The following is a 19,399-nucleotide window of genomic DNA, read 5'->3' on the forward strand; positions in this document are numbered from 1 at the left end:
GTTCTCCCATTTTCCATTTTCCAGGAAAATGGAAAATGTAAAAACCAGTTAAAGGCTTATTTAACCGGCAGGCTTAGAGGAGGTTCCCCCACCCCCACCCCACCCTGCCCCATCCGGTTATCCAGGGCTACTTGCTAAATAGGAATGCTTGGGCATAATGAGTAGGAACAGAGGTATAGCCAGACAAGTAGAAGAATGAGGCAAAGTTTTCATACAGGGAAGATAATACATACAGCAGAAGATAAGTGATGGCTCATGGGTCTCAGCAGGACATAATAGAAATCAGAAATAGGAAGAGTTCACATATATTAAATATACAATCAGTTTTCATATATCAACATATACCAATTTATGAAAAAATATATATCATACAAATGATTAGTGCTTATAAAAACTAATCTATTTCTTCTTAGATGCAGAGAAGAATACTTGTGTCATCAAGGCCATGTAAGCAGAAGTGACATAAATCATTTGTAAGTAAGGAATTTAAGATATAGGCTATCACTTCCATGCTTTCTCTTCCCCTTCTATGGTTACTTTGGAGGCCATATACATTCTAGGTGTCCTCAGAACAACAAAAAAAAACACTAGTATTCAGTGGAAATACTTTAATATTAATTTGTGATTGCAGCAAACCCTAACCTATCCTGACTATCCCGCAGAAGAAAGAGGGTTGAACTATCATGGCTTTTTATTTTATCATATGATATTACCACACCCCTCGTACACATTTTTTTTTACTGAAATAAAATATTCTGCCCACAATTTTTAGACCCAGTTCCTACATAGTTTTTGGGTCAGGAAGTCATGGAAACATTAAGACCCAGAAAAATAGATCAGAATTCTGAATACCTCAGTTTCTTTATGATTTCTTTCCTCCCACCTAAAGCAATAAATATTAAATGGTGATCAAAGGATACTGATGTACTAACAATGGCACTGGAACAGATAGTTCTGAAGACAAATGCTGTTTGGTTTAATTGAGTCAGTGTTCTGGTAATGAAGTAAGTTAAGGGCTCCTTTAAAGCACTTTGCCTTGTCCTCTGTATACTCGGATTTAGTATGGATCCCACTTAAAATAGACCACAGAGCCATCACACCATAAGTACTCTATTATCAACTACTGGAAAAGAGTTATTGAAAGGAGTTAACAAAATAGGACCCTGGCAGTGAGCAATAATCGTGTCCATTCTGTGGTACTGACAAGGCTCAAATGGTACCATGAAAATGTCTTGAGCTTTGGACATCGATCTGAGGGCTAATTCTGAGGTACCTTGAACTCTTTATCCCTTCAGAGTCTAAAGTGATTCATTTCTTGAGTAACAGTAAAAATGATCACCACTATCTTTGCATGCACAATTCTTCCCTAGCTTCGCTTTTATCACTTTTGTTATAAACTCACGTCAACACATCACAGCCCTGTGATGAACAGACACGAACGTAAGTTTTTGCAAAATTTTTCTATCTCCTGCCTTCAATACTACATTGAAACTCCATTAATGAGAATCCAATGGCGTTTTATCCTTTTTTATTTATCATCCTTGTCTGCAGTCTACTCAACCATTTCCCTCTTTCATTACAAAAGAAGGAACTTTAATTTGTCATTTATTATGCTTTTGTCCTTGCACATACATTACCTCAAATAATAAGAAGAAAGAATCAATGTTCTAAGGCTTAAAACTGAAGTGAAGGATGAGCTCAGGGTGTGGGGTAAGAGCACATGTCTGGTATGTATAAGGCCCTGGGTTCAAGAACTGCCAGGTCCTGGTGGCTTCCAGTGCTGCTAGACAGAACCCCCCAGAAAACAAACATATATAAGGAGAAGGAATAGATGCATAAGAGTTATGACTTTCTCCAAATAAAATAAGTTTTGTATAAGTGGTGAGGGATCATGGACAATTTATAGGCAATGGGGTGTAGTAACTTTGTACATAATACCATGAACCTTTATACTTTTGTAACCATATTGCCTCAACTATCATACATTTTTAAAATAAAAAACATTAAAAATAATAGAAACAAAATTTGAATTCGGTTTTCTTGGAGTCCTCATTATTCCCTAAAACTACTCCAGAAAGTTATAGATAAGACACAGCTTTCTTATCTTGAGGAATACTCAAGAAAGCTGCAGTTAAGACATAGGAAGCGATGAATCCACAATTACCCTGCTTGGCCACATACTTAGCATCTGTGAAATGAGAGCATCTCACTGGATCTGCATTTTCCCAGTCAGTCCTTGTAAGGGGAAGCATTTGTTATAAAATGAGGAAAGAAAATACTAGATGGAGTGTTGTACCTCATCCTGAACCTTTATGAAAAGAAGCCACTCCTAGAAAAGGTCAACACCCATGCCTCTTATCCATTGCCAATGGGATAATAGTCTTAGTCCGTCACTACCACTAGGTAATATGGAACTACTAGCAACACTGGACCTTGTCTCATGCATTACTATTCTGGAGTTCAGCTTTCAGCATTTTTTCCAAGGGGGTTGTTTTAATGGGATTGTTAGAGAGTGTTTACTAGATTAAAACTGTGGCAGTCTTCTGCAAAGCAACTCTGAAAAAGGCTTTATGGGGTTGCTGGTTTTATTTTGTCTCAATGACTCAGTTCAGTTTGCAAATCAAATCAACGCTGATTTTTCTAACTGCCACTTGGGCGTACCCAACGGGTGTCTGCTAAACCAGCTGTGTTCCCTTGATGGCTAGAGCCAGAAGTGGGAGAGTGGCTGCCTGTAGGTGGCCAGAGACATTTCAATGGGGAAAGGGCAGAAAGCAAGACACTGTCTGACCTGACCTGAGGAGACAAAGGAAAGAAAGTGCTATTTTTTGAAAACAACAAAAGGCAAACAGAATCTATATGACCTTAAAACGAAGTGACAGAAAAAATAATAGGGAGGCAATTTGGACTCAGGCTCTAAAGATTCCCTCTAGCTGCAGACTGCAATAGTAGGAGAAAATTATGGGTCTCCAACTCAAGGATGCCCGTGCAGAGGTTGCCTAGCTTTTTTGCTGGTGGGGCTTCATGATCACATACTTAATTCCTACTTCTATCCCTTTTACTCTGACCTTCTCATAGCACCAGTCTGTAAAATAGATTGCATTTTTTTTATTGTTGCTTTTGTTTTGGGGTCACAACCAGTTGTGCACAGGGCTTACTTCTGACTCTGTGAAAAATGGCTCCTGGTGGTGTTCAGGGGCCCATATGTGGAGACCATATGGGGTATGGTATCGGGGATTTAACTCAAGTCAGCTGCATGCAAGGCACCTTATCCACTGTATATCTCTTTGGTCCCATCAAATAGTTCGTATTTTGAAAAAATGAGTCCATGGAAGAATGGCCTGTTACTGTCCATTCACCCATCCATCTATCATCAAGCCACCCATTCATTTATCCATTTGTATACTCGAACCTGGGAATGTAATAGTGCTCCAATAAGCACAGTCTTTTTCACTTACATCACTGAGGAAGTAACTGGGAGATAGGCATTCAACATGAGGAATACTATGGCAAAAATGGGGTATGAATAAAAATAAAGGCCAAGGACAAACACTAGGTTGAAAGTTAGGATAATCTAAAAAAAAAAAAAGAAAGTTAGGATAATCTTTTTGAAGAAGTAGAAGCTCAGTTGCAACTTGAGATATGCAGCTCTGTTAAGCTGACAGTCCATAAGACAGACAAATATGGCGATTGGATCATTTAGGCAAAGGGAGGAGGATAAGAACTGACCCTGAAGTTGGAAGGAGCCTGATGTGTTTGAAGAGCTTAGAGACCAGTGGGCTTAGAGTGTTGCAAATAAGAAGATGGGGCTGGTGGTAGAAAGAGGCGGAGTGTGCAGGCAAGTCTGCTGAAGGCAGGAAGGAAAAAACAAATGGAATGAATGGGTACATGGAGAGAGACATGGGCAAAATTACACTGTGGTATCAGTGGGCAAAAGGACCTGCATAGAACTGATCATTGGTTCTGAACTGAGCCTCCTGGATGGCTCATGGGTTTTCCTTGACTTACTCTGCCCGTTCAGTGGACATGAACTGAGTTCTCTAGGTACCTTGGCTAGGCAGCTGCAGTCTAGCGAGTCTTTTTGTTTTGATTTTGATTTTTCTTTCTCACACCTGGAGGTCCTGACCCTGTACTCAGGAGTGATCCCTGGCAGTGCTCAGGAGACTACAGGCAGTGATGGGATTGGAACCAGGGCCAGCTTCCTGAATGACAAGTACCTTTAGCCCTGTACTGTTTCTCTGGCCTTGCCCACAAAGTCTTCCACCAGATATATTGTCACAGGAGGTGCTGTTAGACTCCCATTTGTGCTTCAGCCTCTCAGAAGCCTCAGTGCACTGCCCCCCACTTTTACTTGCTTCGCTTTCCCAAGGGCCACTTAGAAGCATGTTCAGCTTACATCTCAAACCTAGTTCCTGGTGGAGTGGAGCCCCCAGCTTTCAAAGGTAGTCAACATATTGAATGAGTCTAAGTGCATCTCCCTCTGAGTTGGCCTTCCTTACAGTTCCTGCTTGAAGTACAAAACAAAATCCACTTTTTAAATGAGTCTTTTCAGCTTCCTGGCCTTTCACGCTCCTCCTTTTAATGTCTGAATAATAGTTTTTCTATTTCTAAACCAAAACTTTATGTTCTTTACCTCACTGGCTGCAGAATCTACTTTGACACCAGATTCACAGAGCTCAAAGGGCCAACAAAGGGTTTTTGAAAATTTCTGTAAAATTTTAAATTTCTCTTGAACTCAAAGCAGTTCCATGAATTTTTTTTTTTTTGCAATCCCCCAATTTATTATATACTAATATACTAAGAGACTTGGAGTATTTGCTGCGGACAGTATGGTTGGATTCTTTTTCTTTCCTTTTTCTTTTTCCATTTTCTTTTTTTGTTTGTTTGTTTTGTTTGTCTGTGTGTTTTTTGGCCAATTTCTGGAGGTACTCAGGGCTTACTCCTGGCTCTTTGCTCGGGGATTAAGTCTTAGTAGAGCTCAAATCACCATCTCTGGTGCCAACACTCAAACTCAGGTCAGGCACATACCATCTCTCTGGACTCTGTTTCAATATGTGTGCTGTATGCCCTGGTACTTGAGAGATTAGTACCAAAACCTCTATGGATGCTAAGGCTGTACATAGTGGTTTATACCAATGACTTCCTCTACAGTCCCATACAAGGTTAAGGGATGCTACTTTCCCAGAGATCACCTGAGAGATAGGAGGGCAGAAGAGATGCCAAGAACTGGTTGTTATGGGAAGAATCTTACCACTCTTGTCTTGAGGCAGGACAGCTCTGGAAAAACTAATGTTAAGTCCAGATCTACCCTAAGCTTGCCTTTTACTGAGAGTAGATGCATGCTGGTCTTTCCCCCAGTGCTCTCCCATCTTACTCTCTCTTTTACAGATTTCTTTCCTCTCTCCATTTATCACATGCACCCAAATCCCTGCCTCTGGCTCAGCTTCCAGGGCATCAGTTTGTAGACAGCCCACATTCATCTTTATCTATTCATTGATAAACTCCACTCCTCCCTTTGTTTGACTTGCATTCTGATCCCTCTAAATCTCCAATGTTAATAATAGTCAAACCCTGGCTGAGAAACAAGGGAAGAAGCAGATCTAGGGCAGTGGCCAAAAGTGATCACTGATTGGGGGTGTGGAAGGGAGAGACTACTTTATAAGTTTTTTCCTTAAGCCTGTTTTGATCCTAGAATAGCCCTTACACTGAGAAACAGCAAACCCCACCCCATAGTCTATGTCTTCAATTTTAGGTTCTGCCATGGCTTGATAACGTAATTCTCTGTCAATGCAGGGGATTTGGCTCTAGGTGTGGACTAGGGCCCAGTGTTTGGTTCCTTTTCTGGTCTTGAGGAGCTGAATGCAAATCTGAGTAAAATACACTCCCCAGATCTCCTCGAGCAGGCTTGGTGATGGGAAGGAGGCACAGTGTCTCCTATATTTCAGTTTTAAGGGCACAGAATCTCAGTTAACAGCACTGGGATAGATATGCCATTACTGCCTAGGGCTTTGGCACCTTGATCACCATAGTCTACATTCATTACACTTTTCTCTAGAGTTGCCATCTAAATGCCACAACTACTGCTAGCAATCATTCACTTCCTCTCTACACTGGACTGTGGGGCCCGTGAGGGCAGGGGGCAAGTTTGCTGGTTTACTACATTCTTTTCAAAGTGCCTAGTTTGTACATGTTCAGCGAATGAGCTGATCACATGCATGGCATAATCGTCTGGAATAATAACTCCCCTCCCCCCTCACAAACACACACACACACACATTTGACAGCCAATAAAATACTTTTAAGCAGATCACTTTATCCTCATAACAATCTGATGGTGGAGACCTTGGGATGGTTTGCACCAGCTTCTTCTAACCACCTGGGAATCCTGCCAGTAGGTTCTTAAGCCATCAGTAATTTGATATTAGGCATGGTGGGATATTTATATCTTGGAAGTTCTCAGAGACTGTAAATAAAGGCCCTTCTTTTACAAAGGGCAGATATATAAGCAAATCACTGGAGGTAGCTTTGTCCAAACTGCTTTATGAATGGGTAGCAAGAGATAACTTTAAATATGGTCCAGCTGAGTGTCAGGGAGATTCAGGGACACCCTCCAGGTCCTGGCTGCAGAGAAATGCTGACTCCAAACGCATTTACTCATCCCTGAATATTTTTCTGGAACACCAGCTAGGTACCAGCATCTGGCTGCCATGTAAAAATAGGAGTGTGGCATAAATGAACAATTGAAAACTTTCATCAGTACTCCTCTCTAAGGGCAGGGCTGGGGCTGGAGAGAGACGACAGCAGGTAAGACACCAACCTTGCATACGGTAGACCTGGGTTTGATTCCTGACCCAGGATCTAGTCCCCTGAGCCCAACCAGTAGTCATCCCTGAGCACAGAGGCAGGAATAATCCCTGAGCTCTGCCAACTGTGAACCCCAGACCAACCAAATTAAACCCCAAACAGGCAGAGTTGTAGCTACTCTGCACCGAAGGTATGACTGGATCAGCGCTTGATGACGGCAGTCTGAGAAAGACTGTGTCACTCCACACAGCCTATGGTGTATGGGGACAGAGGGTTTACATCTCCGGTATAGGGTTCCCATCACAGAACATTCATATCCTCTCCTGGAAGCAGTCTCGGTGCACTCTGACAGGAATCTCCATCCACCTCAGGGCCCTCAATCCCTGCAGGGCTGGTTTTTCATTCTTCCACATCCTTCAGGTATGGGGGCCACACTCTGGAGGGAGAACAGTCAGGGCTCCAACAGGAACCACTGACGCATTGTCCCAAACTTGTGTCACCCTCCCTTCCACTTTCCTATGTTGAAGTGTTTCTCAACTGAGGGTCCATATGAGTCCCTTATAGGCCCCGAGAATATTCCAAGGTGAAAATTACAGGTGAAAATTACTTAAGTTTTTAGGTCACAGTATGAGACTGGAGGTAAACCTATAAGACAGGGAGATTTGATCCACAGGAATGACATAAGTTCAGAAGGGGACCACAGCCCAGAAAAGGTTAAGAAACACTGCTTAAGAACTGAGGCCTTAGGTTGCTGGAGCAATAGCACAGCGGGTAGGGCATTTGCCTTGCACGCGGTTGACCTGGGTTCAATTCCCAGCATCCCATACAGTCCCCCAAGCACTGCCAGGAGTAAATCCTGAGTGCAAAGCCAGGGTTAACTCCTGTGCATAGCCGGGTGTGACCCAAAAAGAAAAAAAAGAACGGGCCTTATTTAGACTTACATCTTAGTTGAAATATGATCTAGGGGCTAGAGATAGTTCAGGGCTTAAGGAGCTTGTCCTACATATGGGAAGACCCTAGCATCATAAGGGGTCAGTCCTGAGCACAGGAATAGCCTCTGAGCACCACTGGGTGTCCCACACCCAAATAGAATAGAATAATATTAAGAAAAAAATATATGACCCAACAAACTGCTTTGGGGGAGATTCTAAGGATACCTAAGAGGGTATCCACACCCTCCAGAGTGGAGAAGGCAGTTTCATCAACCCCTTCCTTGATTAAAAGTCAAAGAGGGGAGCCACGGAACCCCAGCCCATTGTGGGAGTACTCTTTGTGAGTTTGCTTTCCCTTCCTGGCTGCTTCCTCTGGCAGGGTTCTGCACACACGCAGCTGTCCTGCTTGCTATCTAGAGCTCAGGTGTTCTCCAATTGATGGTATTCTTGCTTCTAGATTATCTGTATTCCTGGGTGGAAATGTCAGCCCGAGCCAGTGATTTGTGTCACTTTAGTTTGCAGGCTATCCATTCCCTTTGCCTCACAAAGAGTGTTTTATCTTTCTGTCCAGTAGGCTGAGTTCCTGAGGGAAAACAAGTCGAGGGCGTGCCACCCTCTTGTGACTTATGGGAATCGGGGTGATGTCCAGGCGTGGTGCACCTGAATGAATCTGTCCATCCACCTCTCCACTTGCCGCCCCTCCTGCAGTTTCCCTTCTCTGCCCACATATTGATCTGAATCTTCTCAGAGGTATAAAAGTAATACAGGATGATTCTTGGAACATGTTTTGTCAAACACTGTAAATATTCTCTTTCTCTCTCACTGTCTCACTGTCTCTCTGTCTCTGTCTCTCTCTCTCTCCCTCCTCATGTGTGTTTTCTCTGTATGTGCACTGAATATTTTCCACATACATATAGGCATACTTGAGTCACTATCTATGTCTATGGTTTATATTTATATGTCTATTTTTATCATTTTCATCTCTATAGAGGCAACTTATGAAATGTATGTGCTATCAATAAATGCAGGGAACAGAATAGAATTGGCCGATTTGGGTGTGTTTTATGGGGAGGATGGCTGTTAAAATATCAATTCTATAACAAAAAGATAAGCCTGATTTCTAACCATTCAACCTTGTAATAGGTTAAATGATAACAAACCATTCATTGATTTTTTTTTTAAAAAGAGTAATAAACAGAAACATGTACCAATTGAAAGAGCGAGGCAATTCAATTATAATTAGGAAAACAAAAAGTGATGAGCCTGAACAATGCTGTCTTTGTATGGGAGATAAGTGTTGAAAATCGCAACAATATAGCAATGCAGAGTTTGTCTTCTTGTTATTAAAGACACAAACACTAATCACCTTATTTTTGAAAGCCATATGCCAATTGAGTGAAGTACAAAACTTTGAAAATAGGCCTAATAGACATGCTTTTAAAAGACTCTATTAAGTGTAGACTCAAAGACAGTGAAACTATAGAACAAAAGGACATTTGCCTAACATTATATTCACCATTTCACTGATTAATGCACTTCTATCCTTCTGCCCATCTACCAGAGAAACATGCTCTGAGCTTCTAATACACTAGGTATATATTAATCCCTAGTGAAAATGACTCCAACAACTATTCTTACTTGTTTTTATTCACTGTTTCCTAAACCTCTCCCGACTAGCAAGAGGACTGAAGAACAACAAGGATTAACAAGGATATGCCAACATACCTTTTGTAGCCAGACGAACACAGTTGATTTTGGTCTCCTGTAAACAACAAAAGAGAGACTCCAGTTAATTTCATTATAGCACTGGTTTGTTATAGAAATTTAAAAGTATGTGACCATACATTTGCATGTAGGTGTGCATCATGTTTAACAGTTTTTCCTATATCATTCCCTATTTCACTTCACACACACATACACACACAAATCACCTTTGAATTTTATTCCTCATATCTTTACTCATTACAAAGGAATTTTCCACCTTTCATTCTGGGTCCCATCACCTCATAAGCCTTTTACCCTGATAGAATTACCTCATAATAGAATTCATCTATAGTAACACTTAGCAGGTGACAATGATACTGGTGTGTGCTTCTTTCAGTGGCATGGGTTCATCAAGAGCACCCAGGACAGCTTTGGGAGACTTGTTAGAGTTAAATATGGCACCTCTATTCACAGACTAAAAAAGATCTTGGCAATATCCCAATCAATGTTAACAGGTGTGAATCCAACTGCAAAATTCATGTCAAAGAGTCACTCTGGCTCAGAGATCTCTGGCAGACATCACAGATTTTCTAGACAATATTATATGTGTTTATGACAATAGAGTATTTGCTGGGTGACCTCTCTTGTTATGCTGGCTGTTCTCCCAAATGGGCAGAATCCATAACTGTGTGCTGTACCTGGGCCTGTAGTTCAGATACAGAAGAGTGTGCTTAGAAGAAAATCGGCTTACTTTACTGAGAACATTTCCCTGAAGTCAATTAAAAGTTCTAATTGATGGCAGAGTGTATCATTTGCATGCAAGAGGGACAGGTTTGATCCCTGGTATCACACAATTTTTCTAAGTATTGCTAAGAGACACCCTTAGGCATGGAGCCAGAAGTACTTCTTGAGCATAACCCTCAAACCAAACTCAAATAATAAAATAAAATTCCATTTGACTAAGTTTTATCTCCAATAATAGTCTGAATGTAGAACATCAATGAAAATCCAAAGTGTAAATATGGGAATATCAAAAATATGTTGTTTCTACTGATAATATACTCTTAAGGAAAAACATATTGAAGATTCTTGTAATTCAGATAGAATGGATGAAATCATAAGACCCATGAACTTTTGTAGGTCACTATAAAAATCAAGGGCTTATTTTCTTCTTAAACTATATGTACAGAGAGCCAGAGAGATAGTACAATAGGTAAGGTGCTTGCCTTACACGTGTCCAACCTGGGTTCAATTCCTGGCACCTCAGCAATCCTAAATCTGTTAAGGGTGATCATTGAATACAGAGCCAGGAGCAGTCACTGAGCACAGCTAGGTATGGCCCGAAATATCAAAGCAAAAAAATCAAACACTCATGCTTAGTATAAGTGGGTATAGGGGATTGGGTCTAAGCTGGGTGGTGGTGATGATAGGAGATCATTTAATGACTGCTGGCGTCACTTAGAGATCAAGGCTGATACCTATAGCAGGTATTAGTTTCATAGTGGAAGGAGAAAATAAAAATTGTAGAACCAAACATTGACAATGAAATATTTTGAATCAGAAGTGAGACTTTTATTTCACAGGTTTCATTGGTTAAAACAGGTCACACAGCTATGCTTGACTATAGTGAGGTAGGAAAGTGGATTTCTTCTTGTACCCCAACATAGAGAAGAAATGGTAAAGTCTACAGAAGTCTATACTTCAAAGTGATAAAAGTCTATACTGAGTGATAGCAACTGCCACTTCCCTGAAATCATGTATAACTCCCTCTGATTATCCCCAATGAACTTAGTTATGTTCCTCAAACCACAGAAAATCTGTTCTTATGGGACTGGAGAGATTGTACAGTGGTTAACATGTTTGCCTTGCATGCAGTTGACCCAGATTCAATCCCTGACAGCCCATTTTGTCCCTTGAGCTCTGCCAAAGTGATCCCGGAGCACTGATATCTAAATATATTTCCTATACATGCATGGTTAAGTTAATTTATTCTTGAAAAAATGATTCATTTGATAAGACTGTTCAAGTTCTTTGAACTATCCTGGCTATTCATCCTGATTTACCCTCTAGTTTCTTCCTCATAAGAAAATCAGGGACTAGGGTAGGAAGCAATAGTCCACATGTGGTACTATCAATATATAGTTAATATTATCACTATCTTCTATTTCCCTTACTATGTGGGGCTTCCAGTAACATCTGTTATTCTACCAACATATAACTTCCATAATTCTACATATATGTGTGCTGCAATTCTGGAATTTTTAGTTTTGATATTGAATCTAAAACTGTTATAATCCATCTCCTTTGGTCCTATTATTATGACCCATCATGTTCATCATCATCTGCAAATTTTGGGACATAAGTTTTTACTAACTGTGTCTGAATTATTAATATAAGCAGTAGCCTGTAAAATGCCTATGGTCAATATTTTTACACGTGGTCTATAATCACCTCTCCAGGTTGTTGTTTATCGACTATCAGATTATTTAGTTGATTTTCTAATGAGCATTGCTTCAGTGCTTATATACTCACATCCAACAGAATAATTTATCACAAAATATCACTGTATCACTGTATCACCGTTATCCCGTTGCTCATTGATTTGCTTGAGCGGGCACCAGTAATGTCTCCATTGTGAGACTTGTTACTGTTTTTTGGCATATTGAATGCACCATGGGTAACTTGCCAGACTCTACTGTGTGGGCTAGATACTCTCGGTAACTTGCTGGGCTCTCCAAGAGGGGCGGAGGAATCGAACCTGGGTCAGCCGCTCACAAGGCAAGTGCCCTACCTGCTGTGCTATTGCTCCAGCCCCATCACAAAATGTAGCATGAGAATATAATTTAATTCACTTTGGGTGCTGATATTCTGTCAACTGCATCCCCTGAAACAATCATGACTACAACTCTTTTAAAGAAAAGGGGTAGGGTTGACATGATTTGTTCTCTGGGACAAATGCTTTCTTTCCTTTCTTTTTAAAAAATACTGAAAGTGTTTCTTTTAAAAATACATAGTTTTAGTTCATACAATGGAAAGTAGAGACATGGTAAAAGAATATGACACATTATAGTTCAAATATTTAAAGTATTCATTTGAGGTATTCATATAAAATGTGAGGTATGCTATATTCCAAAAAAAGTGCTTTTCTTGAAGAATATACCCAAAAAATGGAAGGAAAGGGAAATTACTAAGAAATAAAAGGAGTAGAACTCCTTAAATGTGATGTCAAAGAAGCTTAAGTCACAAATGAGGCTTGCAAATGATGACAGAAGTGAGCAAACTTGTTTTTTAGTTTCATGTTCAGAGAACACAGTTTTTCAGCTTCTGTTGGCTATCAATTTTTTTGTGGTTTGGTTTAAAGGATCAGTGAACCAAGATCTGAGAGAGTTTAAGGAAGCAGGAACCCCAGAGAGCTGAAGAAGATCTGCAAATGTCAGGCCACGTCACCATGAGCATCACTAGATGACGACAAATGGGAGAGATTCCATGAAACCAGCGATGGTAAGGAACTGCAACTTTATATGTGAATTGTAGCACTGTAGCACTGTCCTCCCATTGTTCATCTATTTGCTCAAGCAGGCACCAGTAACGTCTCCATTGCAAGACTTGTTGTTACTGTTTTTAGCGTATCAAATATGCCACAGATAGCTTGCCAGGCTCTGCTGTGTGAGAGGGATACTCTTGGTAGCTTGCCAGGCTCTCCGAAAGGGATGGAGGAATCGAACCTGAGTCGGCCATGTGCCAGGAAAATGCCCTACCTGCTGTGCGAAAATAAACATGAATTGGGCATTTTTGTTTTCTGTTTGTTTCTTTGGGCTATACCTAGTGGTGTTCAGGGCTTACTTCTGGCTCTGTGCTCAGGGACCATTCCTTGAGGGTTTGGGGGACCATATGTGGTGCTGGAGATCAAGCCTGGGTCAGGCCCCCGTGGTATCTCTCTGGCCCCACATTGAGTATATTATTTTGTTCTTTCTCCACAATATTCTTCTAGGTTTGTTATATATCCCAGAATAGTGTAATGCCATTACATTTCCCATATTTTAACCTTAATTAATACAACTATCTATACTTGAAAATTGGATGGATATGCTGGTATACATCTCCTTGATGTGGAATATGTCCTAACCTTTAGGATTTTGATGAAATATACTTCTAATCCCGGTTTTGCCAATGTTGTACAATATTGAGCAAGCCACTGCCCCTTTTTACCAATCAATTCACCATTAATGACAGTGAAAGAAGAGAAAAATTTCCTTAGCTAGAGCATGCAGGACCTTCTAAGTTTGCTTCCAGTTCTAAATTACAGAGTGTAGTTTCACTTCCGACAGTGTTCCTGCCTGTTCTTTTACTACTCTGTCTTTCTGATACTGCTACATTGCCCTTTCTTGGGACAAATGACTTTTTATTTCTTATAAGCTATCACCTACATTACTTTTATTATTTTTTCTTTTTTTGCTTTTTGGGTCACACCCGGCAATGCACAGGGGTACACTCCTGGCTCTGCACTCAGGAATTACCTCTGGTGGTGCTCAGGGGACCATATGGGATGCTGGGAATCGAACCCGGGTCGACTGCGTGCAAGGCAAACGCCCTACCCACTGTGCTATCACTCCAGCCCCACCTACATTGCTTTCCAAAATGACTCACAACTATACCTATTTACCTAATTATAACTTCAATTTTAAGGATAAGCCAAATATGACTCATCCATCCATTCTTTAATTATTTTCTGAAATCATGGAATATTTCTCTGACTGAGGGACTTACATATTTATGTCCAAGACATCAAGTATTTTAACAAATACTATTAATTATCCAGTAGGTCCTGGGTTAAGTTTCCAATTGCTCAAGAAGGTCTAGGTACCCAGAAAATGCATACAACTCTTATTCTGCTTCATGGACTGTAACCGACTACCTTAATATGATGGAAGTTAACCATCACCTTCTAGTCTTTCCATCATTTCTCCAGTTTATTTGGCCCTTGCCTTAATTTACCTGTAGGAATGTCTGAGACCCTAACACTTTATTTCCCTCTTCGTTAATTTATTCCTTGAGCCTGCCAATCAATATACATGATATAATCACTATTGCTAGGATTGATCATCACTGAATGATAACTATGTGTAGAGACGTTAAACTTGCACTATGTTATCAAGAATGAGTTAAAGATTTGTGATCCTTGTCCTCATGAAGTAACTGTAAAGTATGTTACAGAAATCTCACAAATAAATATCACATGACAAACTACAATAAATGCTATTAGCCAGATGCTATTTCTGCATTAAAACAGATGACTTGGGGGATGAATGAGAAGGAAGAATATTTAGTACTTTGAACAAGGGCTATTTAACGGGAGACCTAGAAGATTAGTAAGAGTACGTAAGCTATGTGAAGAAGCAAGAGAGGAAGTTTCAGACTTGGGAGGACACTTGGAGGGCCTGAAAATATGAGTGCAGTTAAAGTCATAAAGAAACCTGCTATGATGACATCAATGACAGAAGAGAAAGATAAAGGCATTAAACCTTGTAGGACCATTTGAGTTGCAAATTTTCAGTCTATTTTAAGAATAAAAGGAAGTTAATAAAGAACTGTGAACAGAAAAAATTATCAGTGTTATTTACAACAGGCTGTTGTAAATAACAGTGTCAGGCTGTTGTAAATAACAGTGGTAGCCTTCCTTACTTGTTTGACTACTGGTATAGGGAATAGACATCTGGAAGAAAGGAAAGCAGGTTGAGGGTATAATTGAGTCATGGTGGTGGCTTGGACATGGGCAGTGATTTGAGCGATCAGGACCCAAACACCCCCAGCTTTGGAAAGCATATTTGGTTCTGTATGATCCCAGCGATCTCTCACCACCCTATCCTGTCCCAAGCTTGTGGACCCGATGTGGCTACCAGTAGTGACATTTAGAAAGTCCTCCATCTAGCCTCCCTGAACCCTACCCAAGTCTCTTTATCTTCTTTAATCCCACAGATCCCTATGTTATGGTTCAGTCTCAGTGTGGATAATGTGATGACCATGTCTAGGGCTAGGAGTGTGGCTCAGTAGCAAAGCATATGCCTTGAATGCAACAGGACTGTGTTCAACTTTCGACACTGAACAAAAAAAAAAACAAAAAAAAAACCAGAACCAAACAAAAATCCAAACCCACTAAAATTAAAAGCACTTTTGAGTACCTGAAAGAAACACATAAAGGTCTCTTTTTTAACTGGAGTGTTATCTATTCTTAAGCTGTCTATTTTGACTACTCTTCATTTTAAAATGTATTAATAATCATTTGTTCTCTTTGATGTCACTGTGATGACCAGGGATTCCACACATGGCCTGGCTGTAGCACTTATTTAGGGCCATGCAACAGGCTGTGGTGCTCACACTTGGCTATGGGGCTCACTAAGGTTTTTGCTTCTTTGGTTCAGGGCTCTAAATATATATTTGTTTGCCATGACCCACTCGTATGTTGGGAGCACAGAGTTAAGATTGTGGTAGTCAATAACAGTTGCTACAGAGCTCACACATGGGCTCAGCAGAGGTCACACTCCTTGACCTTGGCGCTTACACCTCTTTTCAGTAGCTGTGCTCACCCCAGTCATATGCTTTTTTTTGTGGCATTCATATACACTGACTACAGTGCATCTAGAAATTCCTCTTAGTGCTGGCGAGTGCAGAGAGAAGAGCTGCCTGGAACATGCTCAGTGCTCCTGAGCACCGGGACTTGAACTCAGGACCACATGTCTCCAGTGCAGCTACCTAAGCTGCCGTATTCCTCTAGATTGTTTTTTTTTTAAATCTCCCTCTCTTTATTTTCTTCCTTCTGCTATACAATTAATAACACAATGAACATTTTTCTCTTTTGAAAAAGAATTTAAAGAAAATTTCCTAGGATCACACAGATACAGTACACTAAGCTAAACCGCTTAAGTCACTTTTAAAGAAGTGACCTTCCTTTAGGAGGTATCAGAAGACAAAAACAGCTTTGCAGGCTCAGGTGTTAGATCTTTGTTTCTTGCCTTGCTATAAGAACAATTGACAATGGAGCGCAGCATTATAGTGCAAACATGCAAAGTGCAAACATCTTTTATGATGTTAAAAAGAAATTCTGGGTATATGAATGGCTCCTCCATTCCTGAGTGAGCATGATCCCAGAGGCCCAATGACTAATTTCAGCACCCAGTGGCTTCTTGCAGAAATGCCTCCAGACTGTGAACTAAGCTATGGCCCCATGCCGCCCCGGAAGGGAAAGGTTTTTCTCTCTCTCGGCCTTTCCTTTCACCCGCGGTGTGGCGACTGCCATCTTGTAGACCCCACTAAATAGAGGTACGAGTGTAGTGATGCAACTTCTGACAGAAATTTCTCTGGAATTAATTACTAAATACCAGAAATCCAAAACCATACAGCCATGTGACCTCATATGCTCTTCATTCACAGCAATGGAAAACATATTATTAAATGATGCCTTTTCGGCAGGTCTGATTATTGGGGGGAAATTCCAAATAATCATAGTGAGTTTTCTGTTGAAATATTGAATGTAATCAAAGGAAAGAGAGATTAAAGTGAAAATAATCAGCCATACCGGCGGGTGGGATGGGAGGTATACTGGGGTTCTTGGTGGTGGAACATGTGCATTGGTGAAGGGATTGGTGTTTGATCATTGTATAACTGAGACTTGAGTCTGAAAGCGTTGTAACTTTTCACATGGTGATTCAACTAAAATTTTTTTTTAAATTGAAAAAACAAAAAGAAATTCTGTCCGGGGACCAGAGAGATAATACAGGGGATAATACAAGGGATAGGCTCTTGTCTTGAACGTTGTGAACCTTTCCCCACCCCCACACACCTCCAGCACCACCTCTAAGCACAGGGCCAGGAGTAGGCTCTGAACACCACTGAGTGTGGTCCAAAAGATCCCTTTCCTCCGCCCTCCCCCCTTCCAAATTCTGTTAACCTGAATAAGACCCTGAACAATCAGAAAACTATCAGGGGCAAAGAGAATCAGATAAACTCATAAACTCTGAGCAGTCTTTAACCATTAGAAGTGGGTGGGGAAGGGGCTGGGTCAGTGGTAAAGCTACAGGCTGGGAAGCATGAGACACCAGTTGTATCCCCAATACTGTCTCATAGGCCTTAAGCTCCTCCAACTGTGGTCCCAGGAGCACAGCCATTGGGACCCAGTGCCACAACAGAGTGCGTATTCTTTCACACCTGCATCTAAGTGTGCAAGCACCATAGCCAGGTGTGTAATCCTCAGTGAATACCACAACCCATTGTGTGAGCGCTGCAAGCAAGTTTTTACATCTCCAGGCCACCACAGTAATAACACGACCACAGAGGGAAGGTGAGGGGAATGAAAAATAAGACCTTAGATAATTGGACCAGTTCATGGTGTAGAAGAAATCAGTAGGGAGCGCCTTTTAGGAGTGGAGAGAACCAGGATGGCTGCAGCTCTGAGCTTCAGTTTCCTAGGAAGCACATGTGCTGGAATCTACAACCTTTTGGTCACCAACAAGAAGAGGTGAGGCCAAGCTGCAGGCAGCAGGAGAGCTGGCCAGTGCGAGGGTTTGCTCCTTCAATGAGCTATGTGCTTCCCACTAATGTGATGACTTCTTCCTCAGAGACATCAGACTCATTTAGACAATGATCCAAACTTTAAAAGAAGACAATGCCAAGTAACATGTAAACCCATTTAGAAAACTCACCATAAAACTCAAGCTCAGAATAATTGAAGTGTGGTCTATCTGTTTAGATGCTAAGTTCATTAACTCACCTAATCAGTTCTCTGGAACTCACCTCACTCAGTTGCCCTCATCAAGTTCAAGATTTTTCTATGGACTGTGCAATGGCTACTATTTCAACAAGTCCACCTGCCTTCACCATCACCATTATTTGTAATTGTAATTTGACCTTTTCTCCTCTTGCATTTGGTTCAAGTTGTAGACTAGGGGTTACAGAGCCTTCATAATGATTCTGCTATATATAACAACATGGATGAACTTGAAGGACATGGTATTGCATGAAATAGACTCAAAGAGACAAATACTGCTTAGTACCAGTTACAGGTGGACTCTGAAGAAAATGAACTTATACAAGCAGATAATAGAATGATGATTATCAGGGACAGGAAGGTTGGGGGGCATGAAAGAAATGTTGGTCTGAGAATTATTCAGGATGACTACGTTCTAAAGACTGATACCTATTGTTTTTTACTTGAAATTTGCTAAAATAATAAATATTAAGTGTTCTTACAACACAGTGGTAAAACTATGTGAGGCGATAAATATGTTAATTAGCTCATTTATGGCAGTTATTTCTCAATGCATGAATATATCAAAATATCGCCTGCATCCCTTAAATGTTAAGTAGTCTTGATTTGCTAATTATACTTCAATATTTCTAGGAAAAAGTTCACAAACCAGATTGGAAAAGGTTAAATTAAAAGAGAACTAAAGATATTAAGAAGCATAAGAACAAAGATAATTAATAGATTAAAAATATAAAACCTTCTAAATATCAAAGTAAACTTTAAAAATAGGCAAAAACATATTGCAAATATTACAAATTAACATAGTAAGTTTTGATTGTTATGTAAAGAATAATTCACAGAACTGAGACCAAACATATCAGTGAGAGGAACAAATGTGAATGAGTTTAACTCATGTCATTAAATGGAAAAGTTCTCAAATCTCATAAAGAAAGGTGCAACTATATGCTGTATACAAAGGTTACAACTGCAGCAAAGTGATTTGAAAATGCAACAATAAAGAAATGGAAGAAAGTATAAATGGCAAGTGAAAAAAACTTTTAAGTAGTAGAAGCAGTCTTAATATCAGACAGTAGAGTTTAATGCAATTTAAAAAGCATTAAATGGTACAAAGGACAACTTTTAGTGCTAGAATCTACAATTAACAAGGAATATGGCAGATATGAGTATCTGCACACCAACCTCAATAATCATCTTTATGAGC

At 40.4% G+C, this 19,399-nt stretch overlaps 1 protein-coding gene across 15 annotated transcripts in view; it reads right to left on the minus strand.

The window, feature by feature from the left end:
- The window catches only part of PTPRT (protein tyrosine phosphatase receptor type T), a 1,130,358-nt gene that overhangs the window by 195,490 nt on the left and 915,469 nt on the right, over positions 1-19,399 (minus strand). For all 15 annotated transcript variants that reach the window (XM_055137540.1, XM_055137536.1, XM_055137543.1 and 12 more), the window contains exon 13: positions 9,459-9,495. In XM_055137540.1, coding sequence (XP_054993515.1) covers positions 9,459-9,495 — 37 coding nt within the window. The remainder of the gene's footprint in view (positions 1-9,458; positions 9,496-19,399) is intronic.

The sequence above is a fragment of the Sorex araneus genome, chromosome 5, assembly GCF_027595985.1.
Source record: "Sorex araneus isolate mSorAra2 chromosome 5, mSorAra2.pri, whole genome shotgun sequence".
Lineage (NCBI taxonomy): Eukaryota > Metazoa > Chordata > Mammalia > Eulipotyphla > Soricidae > Sorex > Sorex araneus.